The sequence below is a fragment of the Vicugna pacos genome, chromosome 10 (genome assembly GCF_048564905.1).
Source record: "Vicugna pacos chromosome 10, VicPac4, whole genome shotgun sequence".
Taxonomy (NCBI): domain Eukaryota; kingdom Metazoa; phylum Chordata; class Mammalia; order Artiodactyla; family Camelidae; genus Vicugna; species Vicugna pacos.
The window spans coordinates 11,659,973-11,680,745 of NC_132996.1; the positions used below are offsets into that span (position 1 = coordinate 11,659,973).

Consider the following 20,773-nt stretch of genomic DNA (forward strand, 5'->3'; position numbering starts at 1 on the left):
TAACTAGGTTTATTTATTTGTTTAATGCAGGTACTGGGGATTGAACCAGGACCTCATGAATGCCCTCTCTCTACCACTGAGCTATACCCTCCCCCAATCCCGTTTTTTACACATGGAAACAGGTCGAGAGGGTAACCCTGCCAAGCTGACATGGCTGAGCGGTAGTAGAGCCAACATTCGAAAATGGCTCTTTTGCCCAACTGTTACTTGGTGAGGGTCCAATTGGTTTTCTCCAACCTCTCTCCTAAATTCCATAGAACATCCTTCCAACTCCAGGTAGGTCAGGTTGAAACATTAAGCTGGAAAATGTAAATAAACACAAGGCAGAAGAGATGCTGGTGCTCAACTGAGCTGCCCGCCATTTCCCCATTAATTTTTACCTTCCACTATTCCTTAGGTAGGTAGTGACCATTCTCTAAATAGTGACTTAAGATAATGGGGAGAGGAAGGTGTGTGAAGAGCATGTTGGTCTTCAGTTAGCCTGGTCCTCTCAGATGGAAGTGTAAATGAGTGGGTGATAATATCTGTGCATGCATTCTCAACAGTCCTACCCAGTGTGGTCCCTTCACTGCTTCATGACAAGATAATCACAGAAACAGAAATAAAACATTCAAACATTTTTATGTTTGATAGCCACTTTATGTCTATTTGTAATAAATGGGGGGCTTTTATTTTTATAACTTTTTCTAGTAATTTATTTTACTGTATTATACCAAGGTATCAATCTGCAATGGATGGAAATTATAAAAACAAAAAACAAAAAAACAAAAAAACCAGTCCTTTGGAGAATGTTTGAGATTCACTGTACTACAGTGTGAGCCTCATAAGACTCCTTATGTGAGTAGAAGTGTAGAGGTTAGCTTAGTAAAATTAGCTAAGGGCCACTATAGCTTATGAAGCACTAGAAATTTTCAAAATAATTGCAGATTCATACCAGTCTTTTAATTTCTATGGATAGAAAGATGCAGTACCTTAATCAGAGGGAAAAAAGCAAACAAAAACTCAAAGGTATTATGCTATTTTATGGCTTACAAGCTCCACTTATCTTTTAAAAGAAAAAAGGTAGAGGAATACAAAGGCCTTCTTAAAAGTTAAAAGTTTGTTTCATACAAATACAAAATAACTTCTTAAAAGTTATTCACAGTCACCTTATAAATTATTAAAGGGATATCTTTTAAAAATGGAAAGCCTTACTCATAAGGAAATTACTACCTAGAGATTATTTATGCAAAAGGCCCATAAGCCTACATCTCTTATGAAGGGAAGTTCCTCAGACACTTTTTAGACTGGGGCACTATTTCCAAGAAGTTCATGTTATTTGCAAAATGTATTCCACTTATCCATTAGTATTTTCCCTGAGAAAAAGCTGAAAGCTAATGGAATAAGACAGGCCAAACCTTTAAACAGAAGCAGCAACCCAGGGCTGCTGGCTGAGGCTGGGGGCCGCCAGCAGCAGGGCGAGGCGCGCGTGGGCAGGGGCGTGGTAAGGGAGTGAGGTCACTCAGGTGGGAGAGCAGCCCGAGGTACAATCTGCTCCCCACGCCTGCAGCTGAGGAAAAGGGACTTAACTCACTAGTACAAGAGCTCGCTTTTACAGCTGTGGTGGGGAGGGGAGGACCGGCTCCTCGTGCTGGCATGCACTCTGTAACACTTCAGGAAAAGGATCTGCTTCCCTCAGTGTGAGGGAATTCCTTCCTGTAAGAAGGTTGGGTCTTGAAAGTGTTTATTCTTAAACAATCTTTAACAAATAGTGGAATGAGACAAGCTGATTAAAGACACAGTTCATTTAGGTTAAGAGCTCAGAGTGTCTGGAATTTTTAACCATATGCTTTATTTGATGTCAACATCAGAGGAATATTTTAAAAAGCAAATTCAAACCCATAAGTTAGTAACATTCCAAGTCAACTGCATAAAAAAAGTATTTTACATCTCTCCAAACTTGTGTACCCTATAAATGTACATAAACTTGTGCATTTCAAAGCACTTGTCACTTTTAAAGTGAACGGTCTCAAAATGCTAGGTAAACATTTGCTAATTATTACTTTAAAAAAACAAGACTCCTTTGGAAGATTTCTCTTCCTTGTGCTTATAGTTGATCTGCAAACATTTCTCAAGTCAAAGTTTCTGGGAATTTCTCTGGAAAAAAAAATCTGGAAAAGTGCTCTGGAAAAAAATCATAGTAGACAAGGGCTAAGTGCAGACATAAGCAGCTCCATTTTATAAACAAAGTTTCGGCCTTCCATTTTATTCCACTGAACTTCTCTGAATGGTCCACGAAGATGATTCCATTTGCTATCTTGTAAAACATCACTTTTTGGAAGGTCTTTACACTGGTTACGGGGAAACTGAACCATAATCTTGCTGCCACTTTCAGGGCCATTACGAACTGTGGAGCAAAACCAAAATATTCAGTACTCATTTTCCAAGCTAGAAACAACAAAGATCACTTAACCTCATTTTCCATGACTATGAAAACCTTGTTTGTCTATCCACTTGGAAGGTCTTATTTACAAGTGCATTTTCAGTATCAGTATGCTAAAAAAAAAATCTACTAGATACGAGGCTGGTATACCTAGTCATGAATTACTGTTTGTAAGATGAGAAGTTGGCTTAGATAAATCATATAGTAGGTACATATTTTCAGAACATCATTTATTTTTTTCTGAAACATCTGCTAACCCAATCATTCAATGAGTTGGTTAATAAACACCTACTAAATGATGAAACGCAAATGTTCAAAATCAGGAAGGGAATGAAGGAAAGATTACTCTGAGTGAAAACTTCAAATTTTAATAAGGCTTTAGTATTCAGGAAAGAAAAGGGTATTTTGAAATCCCTATCAATAAAGACCTAGCAATGACCACGCCCGCAGTCACAAGCTGTGATCCTATGGGGAAGACTTTCTAATTACCCACTCTCTCAAGTCTTTATAGCAGGTATTAGAAAAGATTGCACTAAAACCATAAGCGCTCCGAATACAATTGTCAACTAGGTAGTATGCGTATATGCCCGTCAAAGTGCCCTACTCACAGTAGGTGCTTCATAAACCACCTCTCTGTGCCATCTCCTGACCATCTTTAGGGTCAGATATTATTCCTGCAATATTTACAGCAGCATATTTTAAAAAATCATTTCTCCATTAAAAGTTCTAAACTGCAGGAGCAACAATGCTGATGGCAATTTTCAGATACTCTCCTAGGAAAATGTGTTGTCAAGCAAAGCATTTTTTATAACTACTAGAAACAGGAGTAATAATCTGTTGTTCTGAGTAACAGCTATGACCAGATAAACGCTCAGCATGATGACGACATGAACTCACCTGTAGCAGAGAGAAATTACTCCTAAGTCTCTGTAACTACTAAAGCTAAATGTGAAGGCCCAACTCCCAAAGGTCTCTTGGCATTCAAAGCAGCAGAAAGTACCTGAAATAGCATAGTCGCCGCTCGGGGAGGCCACGGTGATGGCAGAGGCGTTGCCAATGCTCTCCACGGGCCCCAGGCCCACATGATTACTGAAGCTCAGCACCTGCCAGCCCATCACCTTGGCGAGCTGCTGGACTGCATGCACCTGATGCTGTGACATCTGTGAACGGCAAGGGAACTTCACTGACAACAGCATGGCTTTCCACTTCGCAGTGACTTGACATCATGACTGTAAATTCTCGTTGGGGTTTTCACTGCCTGGCACAGGAACCCCATCCTATGCGCGAGGAACTCTCCTCTGGGTGACTAGCGGGGGGAAAGGAACAGGACCCCACCTTCCACTGCAGAAGCTAAAATAGCCTGATACTCGCTTCCCTGTCCACTGGCAGCTGGAACACAGGCACATAACCCAAACTGGGCCAACGGGAGCCTCCCACCTGGATGACAGAGCGTGGAGCAACATTACAGCAGTCGCACGGCACGCTGAGTATCTTCCACTTAACCCCTTCAGGTCCACACTCCCCTCAACTCTGTCCGGGAGGCTGATCCATACAGTTACACTAACAGCTTTTGTAAATAGATCCTTAATAAACAGACCCTCCTGAAATTATCCTAAGTGAGCCACCGAATTTCCTGTTAAGACCCTGCCTGAGACACAGGTGCAATTCAGAGTACCTCCTGCCACCGGCGATGAAGGCAGACGTGTTGGCAAGGCATTCCCCTGGCTGTGGTTCTCACCATCCAGCTTCCTTTGATCCCAATCCATCTGCAAGCCTTATTCTCTGGACGGCCATTCAATTCTGGAAGCTACCCAACAGCCTCTCAATACATTTCTCTGTGTGTGCTTAAGCCAACCAAAGCCATTTTAGGTACAGTCAACCTAAAGGGTTGCGATGCCATACCTCATAAATGCACCTTATTTACTTGGCACCACACAAACAAGTCAGTATAAAAGATTATTGCTTCTACGGTGGGGAGTTGTCAGTATTTTAAAATTTTATGTGAAATGCAAATTTATATTTTATGTGAAAAACTTATTAGCATTTCAAAACCTACCCTTTCTCCTATAACTCCCACAATTCAGGATTGCAATGGGTTATGACAACTCCACAAGGCAGGCAGGAAAAATACTGTTCCTACTTTACGGGTGAGGAAAGAAAGGTCCAAAAATATGTCCAGTGTCCCAAAGCAAGTTTGTGGTGGAGCTGGTACTAGAACCCAGCACTTTCCGTCCTGTCCCTTAAGCCCTAACTCATTCTTAGGGCTTAAGATGAAAGTATCTCATTTATCACTAAGGAGACTGGTCACTACAATTTTGTATCTGATCCTCCTTACTCTAGCTTTCTTGGGTTAATACTTCTCCACTTTTATGTGGTCCCAGAGGGACTGTAAATCTTGGTAAATGTGAGAAATAAAAGTTTGATGGTCTCAGAACCAGTCCTTCATCTCAAATACAAACTAAGTAGAAACAAACCTAGGACAGTTATTAACACTTTCAGTTAGCCAGTAGGTTGTAAAATGTGCACTAGAAATTAGATAGCAGAAAAAAATGGCTTTTTATCATTTTATTTCTTACCTGCTTTGTTCTTTCAATGGTTACAAGAGAAAGGGACTCAAGACTTGTGGTCTGCAACTTTACCTGAGACAGAAGGAAATCCTGCAGCTCCTGCTCCTGATGAGACAGTGTGATTACTCTCCCATCTCTGTGTACGACTCGAATCTGCTCAACTCCAATATTCAACTGCAGCTGGATGGACCTTTATAGACACACATACTGAAGGTCAGCAGTGTTCAAAATTACCTCGTACAATGCCACAAACATTAAACCTTAACCTCACAGAAAAAGAATCTAACAGTAGTGAAAACCTACACCAACACCCATGGGGAAAAGTTTTCTTAGATTCAACGAAACTGTTGGACTCTCACCAAGCCACCACAGGACACTGAGCACCAGTGCACTCAGAACAATACAGGGGAGGAACCAGGGCCCAGCAGGAGCTGCTCCTCTTCTATGGCGTCCCTGCAGCTGTCAACATGGTGGCAATACGCCTTCATTGCTATGAAGTAAAATCCACATTGAGACTATGTGGGATCTGCACTGACTTAGAAACCTCATTCCTCACGGGAGCCACATTCTCCTGCAATAGGTTCACAGGCATGGTTTCTGGGATTCCCACAAGAAACACTGTCTGGTGGTAGAAGTCATCTGATTGCGGGAAATCCAAAGCCATCACTATCAGGTATATGTAATTCCTCCTAGTCTAGCTCCATTTTACCAATTTGGGATGATTTTTGCTGGTAACAGTGTTTCCTAGTAACACACATGTCATCTTTCCTTACCAAGTTACCAGGGTACTAGAGCTAGAGAGTTAACCCAAGGTCAAATTCTCATACAGAAAGAAAAAAGGTTTGTTAACTCTTTACCCTCTCCTGAAATAATCAGCAAACAAGTCAGAATGTGTACACTCTATTAAGTTGGCTTAGGTCAAACAAAGAAACATAGCCAATGAAAATACATACAGGTCAAAAAAAAAAAATACATACAGGTCACAAGACTTTTCCAAACCAATTTATAAGTTTTCAGCATATGACATATACAAAGAAACACAAAACTCCCCAAATCAAATCATCTAGATGAACAAATGCAGAAAATATAGCATTATCTCTTTCCACATTTGATAGTAACTTTTTTTTAACTTTGTTTTACAGCAGACGTTTCAGAATAAAACATTTTGTCAACTGTCTATATGAAATTGTAACTCTGATGAATTAATGTTTACATATTCCTTTCCAAGAAAAACATAAAACTCAGATGCTTAAAGGAAAAGATTTCTAAATCTAACCAAATTTTTAAATTCTCTTAAACAAAGGTGTCAGGGAAGAGGAAGTCATATTACTATTGATGGCAGCATACTCATGGCAACCACTCAGAGAAGGAATTTGGTAACAATAATCAAAATTTTAAATGACCCCCTCTTTTGACCCAGCAATTATGCTTGTAGGACTTTATTCTATAGATACATTTGTACAGATTATTTTGCAGGCATCCAACTAAAACGTTCACCAATGGAAAGCTGGAGAGTTCTAAGAAAGAGAATTACCTTCGGCTTTAAATACCGTGAGATGACCCGAGCTATGGAAGATGAGGACAAGGGCGTTCCTCACTTCCTTCTACTTCCTGTCCCATCCTGGTTCTGGCAAGGCTACATTATCACCAACCTCTCCTCACAGAAGTTTAGAACATTTACACTGCGTTCTGTGACCGTAATCCCAGTTGTTTGGTCTTAGTTCTAGATGTAAATAATTTAAAATTCAATGCTGATCAATTTTTTGCTTTTCTTCCCCTTTGCGCTCACTCTCTTTAACTTTTTATTATGGAAAATTTCAAACACAAACAAAAGTACAGTGTAGTATAATGAAAGCCGATGACCCCATCACCCAGACTTAATAGTTAAAAACAAATGCCAAACTTGTTTCATGTATTTCATACTTTCTGTCCCCCACACCCCCGAGCCACCTCCATTACTTCCTTAGGTAGAGGGGGAAGAAGACAGTGATCCAACCCACCACCTTTTCCTAGAGGTTTCAAGACTGATTCCCTTTGTGTTGTATACTCCTGTATTTACCACGTTTGATCTTTAAATCATGCTCATCTACTGTTTTTCACTTTAAAAAAAACAGTGAATTAAAACCTCCATACTAAAATCCAGCATTATAAATGTACTCTATTCCCTCTTCCTCAGGGTGATTTTGTTTCCAGGTGTGTTTTGCTCACTGGAGAGACCACTGTGTCTAGGTCTGCCTGAAATAAAGCAACGGAAGTTTGAAAAATAAAACATCCTCACAGACCCTGATAAAGGTTTGCTGGTGGCTCTCAGACTGACGTGGGGAAGGGGACTCAGCTCCATTTTTCCAGTGGTTACATTTCAAAGAGGCTCAAACGGAGGCCAAAGATGCCTTTCATGGCCACTAGCTAACTGTATTAACTTGTTCTCCCTCCTCCCCTCCGTTTTACTGAGATATAATTGACAATGTCATTGTACTCATTTAAAGTGTACAACATAATGATTTAATATTTGTATATGTTACAAAATGATCAGCACCACAAGTTTCATTACCATCCATTACCTCACAGGGTTACACACTTTCTTTTTCTTGTGATGAGAACTTTTAAGATCTACTCTTTCTGTTTTTTTAAATTGAAGTACAGTCAGTTTTAAGGTCTACTCTCTTAGCAACTTTCAAATATACAACAGAGCATTATTAACCGTAGTTACCACGCTGTACACTACTTCCCTGGAACCTGTAAGTGGAAGTCTGTACCTTCTGACCACCTTCACCAGCCCCCACCACTGGCACCACCAGCACTACACATCTGCACGTTCACTTGTGATTTACGAGTGTAAATCAAGTAGACTTTTTTCAGGATGCTGAGGACAAAAGTCATCAAAGACATCATCACCAGCTGGATGAGACACAAAACTTAGGCTGTTTCAGGCATACAATGAAAAGCACAGGCTCTAATATAAACGGCCCTCCTCACTTCACACGCTTGTGCCGGCCACAGCCTCCAGGCAAGAGCTGAGGTGGCCAGAGTCTGCGGGAGCGTGGCCGCTTTCTGCCCACGCTGGGGTCCAGGTTTTACGAGAGCTCAGCTACGTGACACTCCCCTAATAGAGACTATATTAGACATTCTTACCTCTCATTCCTAAAAAACACTCTACAGTTGATAAAATTTACTGGAATGCTATGCCACCCTAGCAAACAAAAACCAAAATCTTCATATACTCACTCAGCAGTATCAGTACATAAAAAGCAACTTAACATATTAAACACATAACTTATTTCTGATACTTACTTGCATATTTGTTCATAACCTTGTGATGTGATTAAAACTTTCACACTAGATTCATAAACATCATTGATATTTGACCAATGAGCCTGTATCTGAGGATCCTCAATGCGACTTGCTAAGCTGTCAATGGTTGCAGCAGCTCTTTTAAAGAAAAAAAGTTAAAACTTTTATAAAGTCACCATGTAAAATAACGAGATGATAAATCACTTATCAATTTTATGGATATTTGAAAACCAGATGAATACTTTTTGAAAATACCACCATTTGAAAAGCAAAGATTTTAAAGGAACGTTGAGATGCTGCTCTGATGTGCTGTTTCTCAACTTCGCATCACAATATATTCTCATGAGAAGTTTATTTCCTTTTAACTCCATTTGTTTCCCCCACTCGAAAAATCTTACCAGAACACAAGTGAGAAGGGTACTTCTAGGGTACTAACCTCAGCTCTATAAATATAAATTATTCATAACTAGCATCAGTTCTTGATCCCTGGTAACAAATGACTTGGGACATACCCACACCTGAGACCCATTACTGTAATGGAATTACAATCATTTTCAAGAGAAGCTAGAGAGACTTATTGCATAATTAAAACCTACACTCCAAAAATAAACATGTAAGTGAGAACTAAGATTCATCAAGTGCTAATTATATACCAAATACTGTAATAACTGCTTTCATGAATTACATCATTTAACCTTACTCACACAGTAAGAGATACTACTGTTATCTCCACTTTTCAGCAGGTAAAAAAGCAGTTTAGCAACGCTGCATAACTTGCCTGAAGTTACAACAGCTGTTTGGGGCACAAAACCTGGAAGCCTAACTCGAGAGCCAATAATCTCTCCTTTATATTTTATACGCACTAATCAACAGCCCCTGCCTAGAACCAAAGCATAAGTCATGTAAGTTAACCAAACTGCTGGAGATTTTGTTTTTAATATCTGATTATAGCACTTTATCGGAAAGAGAAGGAAAAGCCAGGAGGAAATGAGAATAGCCATTTGCGGACAAGGGGCTTTTACATCAACGGGCTCGGGCTCTGCTCTTTTATCCTGCTTCTGCTCTAGTACTGGTTTCTCTCAATCCAGTCTTTTTTTGGGGCGGGGGGGGGTTAGGTAATTATTTATTTATTTTTAGAGGAGGTACTGGGGATTGAACCCGGGACCTTATGCATGCTTAGCACCCACTCTACCACTTGAGCTATACCCTCCCCCCTCAATCCAGTCTTAATTTTCTCTTCTGTTTGTGATTTGTTTCCCTAGCAGTGCTTCAAAAATTTCTACAGCAGACAAAAATGTGCATGAGTGTTCCTCTCAGGACTACGTCTACCAACAACCTGGAAATTTAAAAATACTTAGCAACTGAAAATTGGTAAAAGAAATAGAATAGTCACATAATGGGATATTACAAAGCTATTAAAGTATCTTTGAAGGCAGTGTATAAAATTTTATATCAGATTTGTTTGTAAAAGAAGAGATACACATGCCCTGACACGTACCCAGCTGACCCATGAACGACGGGCCTGAATTGCACGGGTCCGCTTACACAAGGATTTCTTTCGCTGAATACATACTAAGAATCCGTGGTTGGTTGAATCCACAAATGTAAAACTTCAAATAAGGAGGAACTGCCTGCACAGAGGCCAACCATAAGTTATGCTTGGATTTTTGACTGTGCAGAGGGTCAGCACCCCTAATCCCTGTGTTGTTCAATGGCCAAATGTGTATCAAGATACATGAATATATTAATAGTAAGTCTCCCTGTGTATAGCAGTAAACAGATGGATTGATATATTTCTAACATTATTTCTATACCAAGGGGGATAAATGGGAATATTTTTAAAGCTTTGCTGCTTATAAATCCTGATTTTTAGCTGTGTAATCTCCAGTGAGTTGCACAACTTTTCTAAGCTTCAATCTTCTCATCAGTAAAAATGGGTTAACAGGATCTGCCCCAGAGAATAGGGATTTATAAGTCAACATATGGGAAAGTGCCTTCCAAAGTCCTAAAATGTGCGACAACCAAAAAATACAGAAAGCTGTAAAAAGTTTAAATCAGTTTAGGGATGAGTATCTCCTGGGTGGGCTGAAGTATGGTGTTCTAAGACACATTCCTAGACACTCACCTTCCAAAATTCTGGGGCCAGTGTTAAAAATGATGTATTATGTTACATGGGCAATGGATCTGTCTTCCCCAAACTTTACAGGACCACCTATGACCATAAACTCTTATACTGTAGCCACCTCCCTCTCCATGAAAAAAAAAAAAAGATTAAAACATGTCAAAAATAACGTACATCAGGTAACAGATAGAGGAAAAAGGACTGCAATTTCAAAGAAAAACAGTTTGTTCATCCTTACCTACTCCTCAGAAATATATGCTTTGCTTGTTTAATTATTTTTTCCAGAAGCCCTTCACTTGATTGTATTGAATTAATTTCATTTTTATCAAAAGCTTGAGGACCTGAAAGTCTCATTCTCTTGTGGCCGAAAGGTGCACTTGCTGGATGAGGCATCGTGATGGAACTTAGGGTCTGTTTGTGAAACTGTTAACAAGAATAGCCATTTTAAACAACCAACACCCACATATTAAGTACTGCACAATGTTCAATCAAAGCACGGCTCACATTTTGGAAACATGAAAGCAATGGATGTGAACTACTTATAAAGGCAGTCTTGGCACACAGATAAATGCTAACATTTAGTCAATGCTTGATTTCAGTTTGCAAAGAGAAGGGTCCCTCTCAAGCTGCAGTTTTTATTTTAAAAGTTTTAAACTATAAAAACAAATATTCTTCAGTAAGTCCCATCAACAGAACACATGCCAACAGTAGACAGTCACTCCACCATACCCTAGATTAGAGGTTCCCAAACTTGGCTACCGATCAGAACCACTTGAGGAACATAAAAAAATGCTGATTCTTTCACCATCACAAAGAACAGAACTTTTGGGGTGAGGCAGGGGAGGCTGGAATATGTACTTCTATTGAAAGATTCTTGGAGGATTCTTTTGAAAGTAGCCTAACCTGTGAACCAGCACTCTGGAAATACAGTTCCAGATGACCTGTATATAAGTAGAGTATGTCCCCAAATAACTCAACTAGCCACCCAATCAGAATCATCTTTTAGCATGTGTTTCTGACACCCCTCTGTAACACCTGTGGTGTATTCCTACTACCGTTAGCAGCTATGCTTGGGAACAGGACTGTATTCTCATCATCCCTGAGCCTATGGCAAGGACCTTTCACATCACAGATAGCGAATGTCATTGCCGTATGAAAAATGAGGACTCAGCTGAGGGGAGCGTGCACACATTCACTGCCCTGGATACGCTTATCACAATGCAAGGAAAAACATTTGTTTCATTACCTCTCTAATGAGTAGATGCAAATTATGCTCTAGGACATAAAGATGGTCCTCTGGACTTTGCTTCTCAGTAGCAGATTTTTGGGATTTCTTGTCATTTGAGGAGTGGCACAAAGAAATAGATAACTGCAAGCCTGTTTATAAAAACAAGTAGGACAGATATAAACAACCTGAAATATGCAAAGGCGCAAACTGTCTTCATAAAGTCCAATCACAGCCCATGCTCAAAAGACACATCCTGAACTTGAAGAGGACACTCCGTGATTAACATTTTTACACCAAAATGACTACTCATGAATATAATAAACTACCACATACTTAACAATTCAAATTCTGTTGACCTACAGTGTCACTGCTGACCCTGAGCTGTGCCTAAAGACAACTGAACAGAAGCTATATATATTAACTAATTTGTTTCTTCTTGCTTTTAAATTAAAAATAAAACAAAACACAAAGTTAATATCTGGTCTTACTGACCAGAAGACAGATGTTCTTCCCTGCTCCCATAAAAATCAGGATGAAATTTTTCAGTCCTAAAACCCAGTCCCTTGACAAGATCTAAGAAGATACTCAGAATTTATGTAAAAATACAAGTGTAGCTAATTACAAATTGATCTCTAGGGTAATAAGTCTGACTGCCTTTGAATAATATAGTTAAAATCCAATTCCACAAATTTAGAATTATGGCTATTTAATAAATTGAGCATTTTCTAAACAAAACATTAATTAGAAAAGATGCATGCACCCCAATGTTCACAGCAGCATTATTTACAACTGCCAAAATGTGGAAGCAATGTAAATGTCCATCAACAGATGAACAGATAAAGATGTGGTGTACATATATACAGTGGAATACTACTCAACCATAAAAAAGAGTAAAATCTTGCCATTTGCAACAACACAGATGGCCTTAGAGAGTACTATGTTAAGTGAAAAAGTCAGACAGAGAGAGACAAACACTGTATCACATCACTTACATGTGGAATATAAAAAATACAACAAACTAGTGAATATAACAAAACAGAAACACTCACAAATACAGAGAACAAATTATGGTTAACTAGTGAGGAGAGGGAAGGGGGAGGGGCAAAATGGGGGTAGAGGATTAAGGGATACAAACTACCATGTATAAAACAAAAAAGCTACAAGGACATACTGTACAACATGGGGCATACAGCCAATATTCGAGAAAACCTATAAATGGAATATAACCTGTAAAAATTGTGAATCACTATGTTGTACACCTGAAACTTCTATGATATTATACATCAACTAAACCTCAATAAAAAAATAAAAATTAAAAAAATTAAGCATTTTCTAACTGACATCTCATTTAGACAGTAAGATAGGATCCCAAAATCTTCCATAAATGGTGTTAGCATGGATACCTCAGAGCAACTGTTACTGAGTAATAGCCTTGCTAGTGCAAGTTTTTCACATTTATTGTTTAAAGCCCAGTAGTGACCCTCCTGAGGACACAGAGCAGAGTCAGCAGTGCAGGCTGTGCTGCCCGCTTCACTGTTACAGAGGACAGCGTCCCACCTCTTTGCTCTTACTGTTGCTTCAACACATCCCATGGCTACCCTTTTTGTCCCGATCCCAACCCACGAAGTCTTAACTACAAATCTCAAAAGGGCAGGCTGCTCTTACTTGGAAAGGGCTGAGAGATAATCTGGTTTTTCACCACAATGTGAGGGATCTGTGATTTAATTTGAACAGCTTCCCGAGAGAGCTGTGCAAAAATTTCTTTACATAATAGAACATTTTGTGCTGCTTCTAATTTCGTCTGCCAGTGTGGGGAACCTGAAAGACAGGGAATGTATGTACAGATTAATTATCTAGTTATATTAGGCATCAACTAGCTTAAATGATGATCTGAATACCCACGACAGAAGTTCAGAAAACATCATATGACAGCACATCCTTTCCAAAATATAAAGATTTTACATCTTTCACACAGAGAAAACTGGTAAATAAGTTCAATCTTTAAAAAAATATTGCACAGCTATTCACTAATAGTTAATTAACAAGTTATAAATACATTTCCAATTGCTCTTACTTCAAAGTACCTATTTTTCCTGTACTCAGTTTATGTGTAAATGTAAGCTCAGATAAGACCAGAAGTTAGAGGACAGAACATAACTGTACCTGGTTTGGATTTAGGCAAAGGTCGTTTGAAAAGGTTAACTGTGCCCAGATCACCTATGTCTGGAGCCTGTTTTTGAATTGAAACCTATGTGACAATAGTAATACAAAAACAAAAACAGAAAGTTAGCAAATTAGCCTCTAGGCTATTAATAAGAAATTATTTGAAAAATACTTTGACAAATACCTTGATATATGCAGACCCTTCTAAATCACTAGGAATTTGGACATCAAGAGGACAGTAATCTTCAGGTATCTTCTTATCCAGGTCAATATCTGTATTCTTTATTACTTCAAATGTACCATGATGGGGAAACAGGGATCCTAATGGGGTGTTACAAATAGGAAAGTCAAAAACTGTTAACACAATTTAACACAAATTATGAAGTATATAATAACACTTCACATACACATCACTGAGGCATTAATTAAGTTCCCACCAAAAATGTGTGTTTCAGGGCAAGGGAGAGGCGTGGTAAGCAAAAGGAAGAAAGGAAGCAAGAGAAAAGAGTTATTTAACTTCAAAAAAAACACACCTTAGTCTAATGGCATCATTATAGTACAAACTCCACTGTCCATCCAAACTATTTTATTCCAATGGACTTTTGACAAAATTAATATAATTCTAGAACATACTTCCACAGATAAAATCTTTGGAGATTAAATACTTCTGGAGCTCAGTCTCTGTAACAAGGTTGCAACTGAAGGGTTCTGAATTCAAAAACAGAAGGACAAAAGGACACTGTATACACCACTCTCTTTTTCAACCAATTCCTAGACTTTCATGTGAGGTCTTCCTGTATATGGCAGACGTTTGGGGAAGTGGTGCTGGGCTGCTGAATTATCTGAGAAATGGATAGTTAAATGTAATGTTAAAACAAGGGAAGATGTTCAAGATTTTCTTCCAGTTAAAACCAGAATGTAATCAAATCCTTTTATAACACAGGTGACTGTCTCATAGAAAGAAATTCGGTGAAGTTCTTGAACGTAATTATTTGTTGGGAAGAACTCACAATGTCCAGAGCCAGAAAGTACTGCTTCTACAGACTACCTATTAAAATGTAAAAACGTCTTGTCATCTTCATTCATCTTTGTGATGAAACGTGACCTTCAGAACTCAGAACTTCCCAGCTCCCATCAGCGCTGAGGCACGGAGGTCCTCTAGTATTTGACTTAACCACCTCAACCTATCTTCCCTTAATTTTAGGGTAAGGATGGCTTGCTCTGGCAAATGAATCCTTTAAAAAAATCACTCAGTACTATCGTTATCCCTGTGACCACAGCCAGCGTGCCTTGCTTTTTTTAATCCCTTGACATTCAAAGTTCTTACCCCGTCGAGCTGTGAATCTTACAAACTTCTGCTGTCTAGCTCCTCTCAATATACTTCAGCAGCTTAAAGACTACCATAATTACATCAGGAATCCTACTGTTACATATTACAGCTCGACAACAAAGAATTTATACCAAAAGATGTAAATTCAAGATATCAAACTCTGGTATCCTCCAACGAAGGATACTCCTAACCAAGCGCTGCAGCCTCAGTTGAAGGGGGAAAAAGCAGGGCGAAGCGTTCTCATCATCCTCTCTCTTCACCCAAGGCGTGACAACAACTTAGCAGACTCAGGGAGAAAAGTAGAATAAGGAAGAATAGAAATGTTTCTTTTCTCCTGTTATGCCCAGTTTTTAAGGACTAAGGGTAAGCGCCTGATTTAGGAGTCTAGTCCTACCTCCTTGTTCCTAACTAAAATGTCAACTGTGGTTCAAGGTGTGTTAGCACATACGCCCTGCCTCTGAACTTTCTGTTAGGCGTATCTAACATGTTTTCAAATTGAATATAAACTATTTATAAAAAGGTTATGATAAGTGTAATTTTAACTTTTTCGGACTTATGTATACAGAAAATAAAAATTCAAAATGTAGCATAATTGAGAAACAATTATTATAGAAGAATATATAACATTACAATCAACCCTTTATAGTTTTTGACAATAGTTAAAAAGCAGAATTCTTTCTAACAATTATCTATACCTGCACTTCTATAGCTCAGATCTCCAAGAATCTTATCTCCAACTTTCCGAAGCTTCCAGTGTTGCCTGAGTCTCAAAAGCTCAGAGTTGAAGTCTCTCTGCAGCTTGTTTTCTTGGTTTTCAGTAACTGACTTAGTCAGTCTTTCTGCCCCCTTCAATAGGATTTGTGCTGCTCCAGCAAGTGACTTCTTTTTAGATATCAACTGCAACGTCTGAGGATTCTACAAAAACAATCCCCAAGTGCAGTTCTGTATTATTTTTAAATGATTTCAAAATGATACATTTTCTCAAAATACCTACTCAAGACAAAATGTACAAATTAAAGGAAAGCAAAGAGAAGGGGGAAAGCACATACAACAATGATTTTTTAAAAAATAGTAACCTTAACTTATGTCTTTGGTCAACTCAAATAACGGCTTGTAACAAACCAAAAGACCTATAACTCGGAACCGACATGGCATCAACCCCGCCCAGCCTGGGTCAGGTGCCCTCTCTCTCCTGCCATTCCTCTGTGTATCCTGCTCTCCACCCCACCCACATGCACACCCTTTCGAGGCACTCATTATACTTCTGATTAAGGTCTATAATCTCTGCTTGAATGTCACCTATGTAACAGTGGAAACCACTACATCCACAGACCCAAGAACAATACCTGGCACATAACATTTGATTTAATAAATAAAGAAGTGTCTCCAATGAGTATAGCCATAAAATTATCTTGTATTACAGCAAGCCACTAAAGTGCCTTTTGAATTAAGTCTGAAGTTATGCAGCATTAATAATAATGTACTTCACTGAATGCTGATTTTTGGAAAACTGATGAGAAATCAAAATCTATGTATTATATATACATACATAAATATCCATAATCACTACCAATTTGTGTAGACATACTTCCAAAAAGTCAAGTTTAATAAAATGTTTTCTGGCTGTATAAGAGTCAAAATAATAAAGTTTCATAAAAAGTGTCACAGTAATTTTTTGACCATGTTAGGGAACCTAATCCTGAATTCTTGGAGAACTCAAGAAACTCCCAAAGACTGTTTGGAAAAGGCACAGAATGGTGGGGAAGGCGGTGGTCTACGAGTGAGGGGCTGGAGGTCACATCTTGCCTCTCTAACCACTGGCTTTACTCCAATCTGAGCACATCCCAGATCTCTCTGGACCTCAGCTTTCTCACTGTAAAATGAAGGAAGCAGACTGAACGACCTCTAAATCTTCCAGCACAATGTTTCTGGATTCAGAAACTTTTACCATGTTAATAATTATATTCAATTAACTTTATTTACAAATGGGTTCTTACAACCACTACCTCCTCTCCATGCCACCAACTCGGTCATGGTCTGTGCTGGTTTTCCTTAAGCACCGACTTAGTGACCTCCCCGATTTCAGACTCTCCATCACCAAGTCATCTCTCTGCTGCCTCCCTTTCATTTTCCAATGTTCAAAACTGAATACATTTCCTCAATCTTAACAACTCTACCTACCTTTAAATATCCTCCTCCACCATCCGGCCATTCTAACTTTTCTAACCAGGCCCTAAAAAGTGGTATGGGGGTGGGAGGGAGAAGACTGAGACTGAGAGAGAGAAATAACTTGTTCAGGGTCACAGTGCTAGTGAGGGCAGAGTCAGGATTTGAACCCAGGTCTTGACTCCAAAGCCCTTTTACCATTGTACTTTTGGTAAAAGGTACATATTACAGACCAAGGATCCAGGTTGTAAGAAATTTATTAAGACTTGGGAACCTTTAAAGTACTACATTATGAAAGAAATGTAACTCTTTGAGGGTCACAGGTATACTAATAAAATAACAGATAAAGGAGATGCAGTTTTGTGCCTTTGTTTTGAAATAGTCTGTCTTTAAATCTTTATCTGTGCTTAATTTTGCACAGAAGGAAAAAGGAACAACAGGCACACAGCCTAAAAGATGGTCCTGGGACCTAATCAAATGGCACCATTATTCAATGAGAGCCCATAGATACCTGTTTTGGAGGAAGTGCATCCTGAGAGACGGGATCAAGAGTCATAAATTTTTTGTCCCTAACAATGCTGAGAACATCATAGAGAACACACATCTCTGTCAGGGCACTTCTTAAATTGTTCCTCACTGAATCCCAAGGCCAAAGGGAAGGCTGAAATTTCACCAACCCTAAAAGGAGAAAGAAAACAAGAAATACACAGGTATTAGTTACACTGAATAGAAGACAGAAAGCTCGTGTAGAGGTTTAAAAGCACTAAAAGAAGAAATAATGAATTCTATTTCAAATTGTTCCCTCTATTATCCCATTCTCTCTACCCTTTCTTGAATCTTTAACATTTAAGCCAGAATTCATACATAGCAAAATAAATATGATATATGACTTCCAAAGTTAAATCTAACATTACAACATGATAGGTAGACATTCTAACATCTTGTTAAATTTATACAAGCCTTCTTAGTAACTTTCTTCCAGCTTTTAAAACCTAAATAATCTGCCCTCTTGGCGCAGCAGGCAGCACATCAGTCTCATAAAACCTAAATAAGTAACTGTGGAGAATTTCCAATACATATAAAGACAAAAAAAAAATGAAAGTAACTATAATGGTAGCATTCAGATATTAAACACTAGTAATATATCTTCTAACTTCGTAATCATTTTAAAAAATTAAATTTCATGAACACTCACTATACAGAGTTCAAACTATAACAGAGTTACAGAGTAAAACGTGAAAGTTTTCCTTTATACCCCTCCCCTGATTTTCTCTCCTCCTGACACGCAATTACTATTAACCATTGCGGCGTACCCATCCAAATGTTTTTCTACGCATTTACATATACATATCCCCGTTGTTCTATAACTTGCTTTCTGCCCCGCACCTCAGTCTGTCCTAGAGACACTTCCATGTCAGAACATACAGATCTACTTCATTCTCTTCACACTGAATGATATTCTGGTGCATAGATGTACAGTAAGGTTAACCATTTCTGTTTAATGGACATGTAGACTGGTTCCAACAATGCTAGTAGTGGTTAACATCTTTAACACAAATCTGTGTATAGGTCAACTTTTTCTGTAGGTTAAATTTTGAGACGTGGTATCAGTGGTCCAAAAGAGATGCATATTTAAAGATTATGACACATACTAAACTGTAAACTGTCTTCCAGAAAGGTTCTACCAATTCACCCTCCCAACACTGGAAATGAACAATCTCTGAAATTTCTACCAATCTTACTCATGAAAACAGTATCCTAATGATGATTTCATTTTCATCCCCCTACCAAAGAGATCTGAAGTCTTTTCCCTGTGAGCTGTTTATGTATCTCTGGCCTAGTTTTCCAATGAGTTCTCTTTTTCTTTTCAGTTTGAATGGACTCTTTGAATATCAGGGCTATCAACCACTGTGTGTCATATGTGTTGCATATACTTTTCCCAGTATGTCATTTATCTTTTTACTTTGTTTATGGCATCTTTTCCCATTATTATTTTTAAATTTTATGTAATTAATGTACCTATCTTTTCCTTTCTAACTTCTATGTTTCCTAGCTTGCTTAAGAAAGTCTCTCCTACTCCCGAAGTTATGTGATTATAATTTCTTCTCAATATTTTGTTTTATTCTCTCCATGTGCATTTCAATCTTTGTAGAAATACTTCTGTGTGAGGTATGAGGTAGTATTTACCTTTTATTCCCAAATGGGTCCTTAATTGTCCCAACACCACTGGCTTGAAACCCTTGAAATTTCCATTTCCACGGGGTTTTTGCACGTAAGTAAATCAAGAATTGTTAATATGTTTTATTCTTGACAATGAGAATCCAAAACCACTCATACTTTCCCGTAGTTCTCTAACTAGTTTCGTATTCCCTATAATCCCTACTGTATATAGCACCCAGAGTAATGGTTTGCAAACAAAATCATCTGTCTACTTAAAACCCTTCCAAAGCTTTCAGTTGTCCTTCTAATAATAGCCAAATGCTTATCCTGGCCTGCTGGCACTTCATGATTTGGTCCCTGCCTCCCTCTTAGATCTTATCACATACTCCAGTCAATACAAATGTTTTTGAAGTAGGTGTTACTATTATCACCCACCTTGCTTGCACAGGGAAACAAAGTAAATCGTTCGAGGTCACATAGCTAATATAAGACAGAGCCGAGATATGAAGTACAGGGCTCTTAACCTGAGCGTGCCATACTGCAGACGCTCTATTAAAAACTTAAAACAATTCATCAGTGACAGTGTCTCTCAAGTGCTCCCACTCAAAGAAATATGCATAAGAATAAGGAGTATTAAGAGTCAAGTAGTGCCGAGCTAATTTTAAAAGTGCCCAGCTATCAAAAAAAAAAAGATGACGAGCACGACTGCTTTCAAAATACTCCCACGCACAGCATCTCACCTGGCACAGGAGAGGCAGAGTGACACTACCTGGGCGGGTACCGGGCCCCCCAGACGGGCCCTGCGGACTCGAGGAACAGACACGGGCCTTACCTTCCTCGTCGTCCTGGTCCGCGCTGGACCCGGCGCCCGCCCAGTCCTGCGCGTCGCCCTCGGCCCCCGCCGCCTCCTCCTCCTCGGAGCCCGAACCCTGGCTGAAGTCGATCCGCTGAGCCAGACGCGCCAGATTCTGCGACATGGACAGCGGCTGCAGGTATGTCTCGGTGCCATCCAGGCCCACCTCCTGGACCTGCTTCTCGCAGGCCGACTCGATGCTGATCCGCACAGCGCGCACCCCCGACATGCTGGCGGCGTCTCCAGGGCCCCCGCGCCAGCCGAAAATTGAGGGAGGAAGCAGGGGCGCCTCCGCAGGGAGCCGGGAACCCGGGAACTGCAGCCTTGGAGGACCCTCGGGAAACCAAACGCAGCTTTAGAGCCGAAAACAAAGGCCAGAGCGCTGCGGTGTTCCCAGAATTCACTGCAGGACCCTCCGCCCACCCCAGCTCGGAATCTCACGGAAGGAAACTGGCAGGCGCCTAAGCCTCG

At 39.4% G+C, this 20,773-nt stretch overlaps 1 protein-coding gene across 2 annotated transcripts; it reads right to left on the minus strand.

Annotated features, from left to right (window-relative positions):
- Nucleotides 1-1,809: 1,809 nt before the first annotated feature.
- MED17 (mediator complex subunit 17) lies at nt 1,810-20,764 on the minus strand. Of its 2 annotated transcripts, XM_072968968.1 has the most exons (13): nt 20,282-20,764; nt 17,801-17,967; nt 15,819-16,038; nt 13,978-14,114; nt 13,794-13,878; nt 13,296-13,448; nt 11,649-11,779; nt 10,641-10,825; nt 8,281-8,418; nt 5,062-5,179; nt 4,098-4,229; nt 3,423-3,582; nt 1,810-2,386 (listed from the first exon to the last, which is right to left on the minus strand). In XM_072968968.1, the coding sequence occupies exons 1-13, from the start codon at nt 20,529-20,531 to the stop codon at nt 2,175-2,177; spliced, it is 2,088 nt and encodes a 695-aa protein (XP_072825069.1). In that variant the 5' UTR covers nt 20,532-20,764; the 3' UTR covers nt 1,810-2,174. The 2 variants fall into 2 exon arrangements, with proteins under 2 accessions (XP_072825069.1, XP_006206793.1); XM_006206731.4 differs by lacking the exon at nt 4,098-4,229.
- Nucleotides 20,765-20,773: the final 9 nt, after the last annotated feature.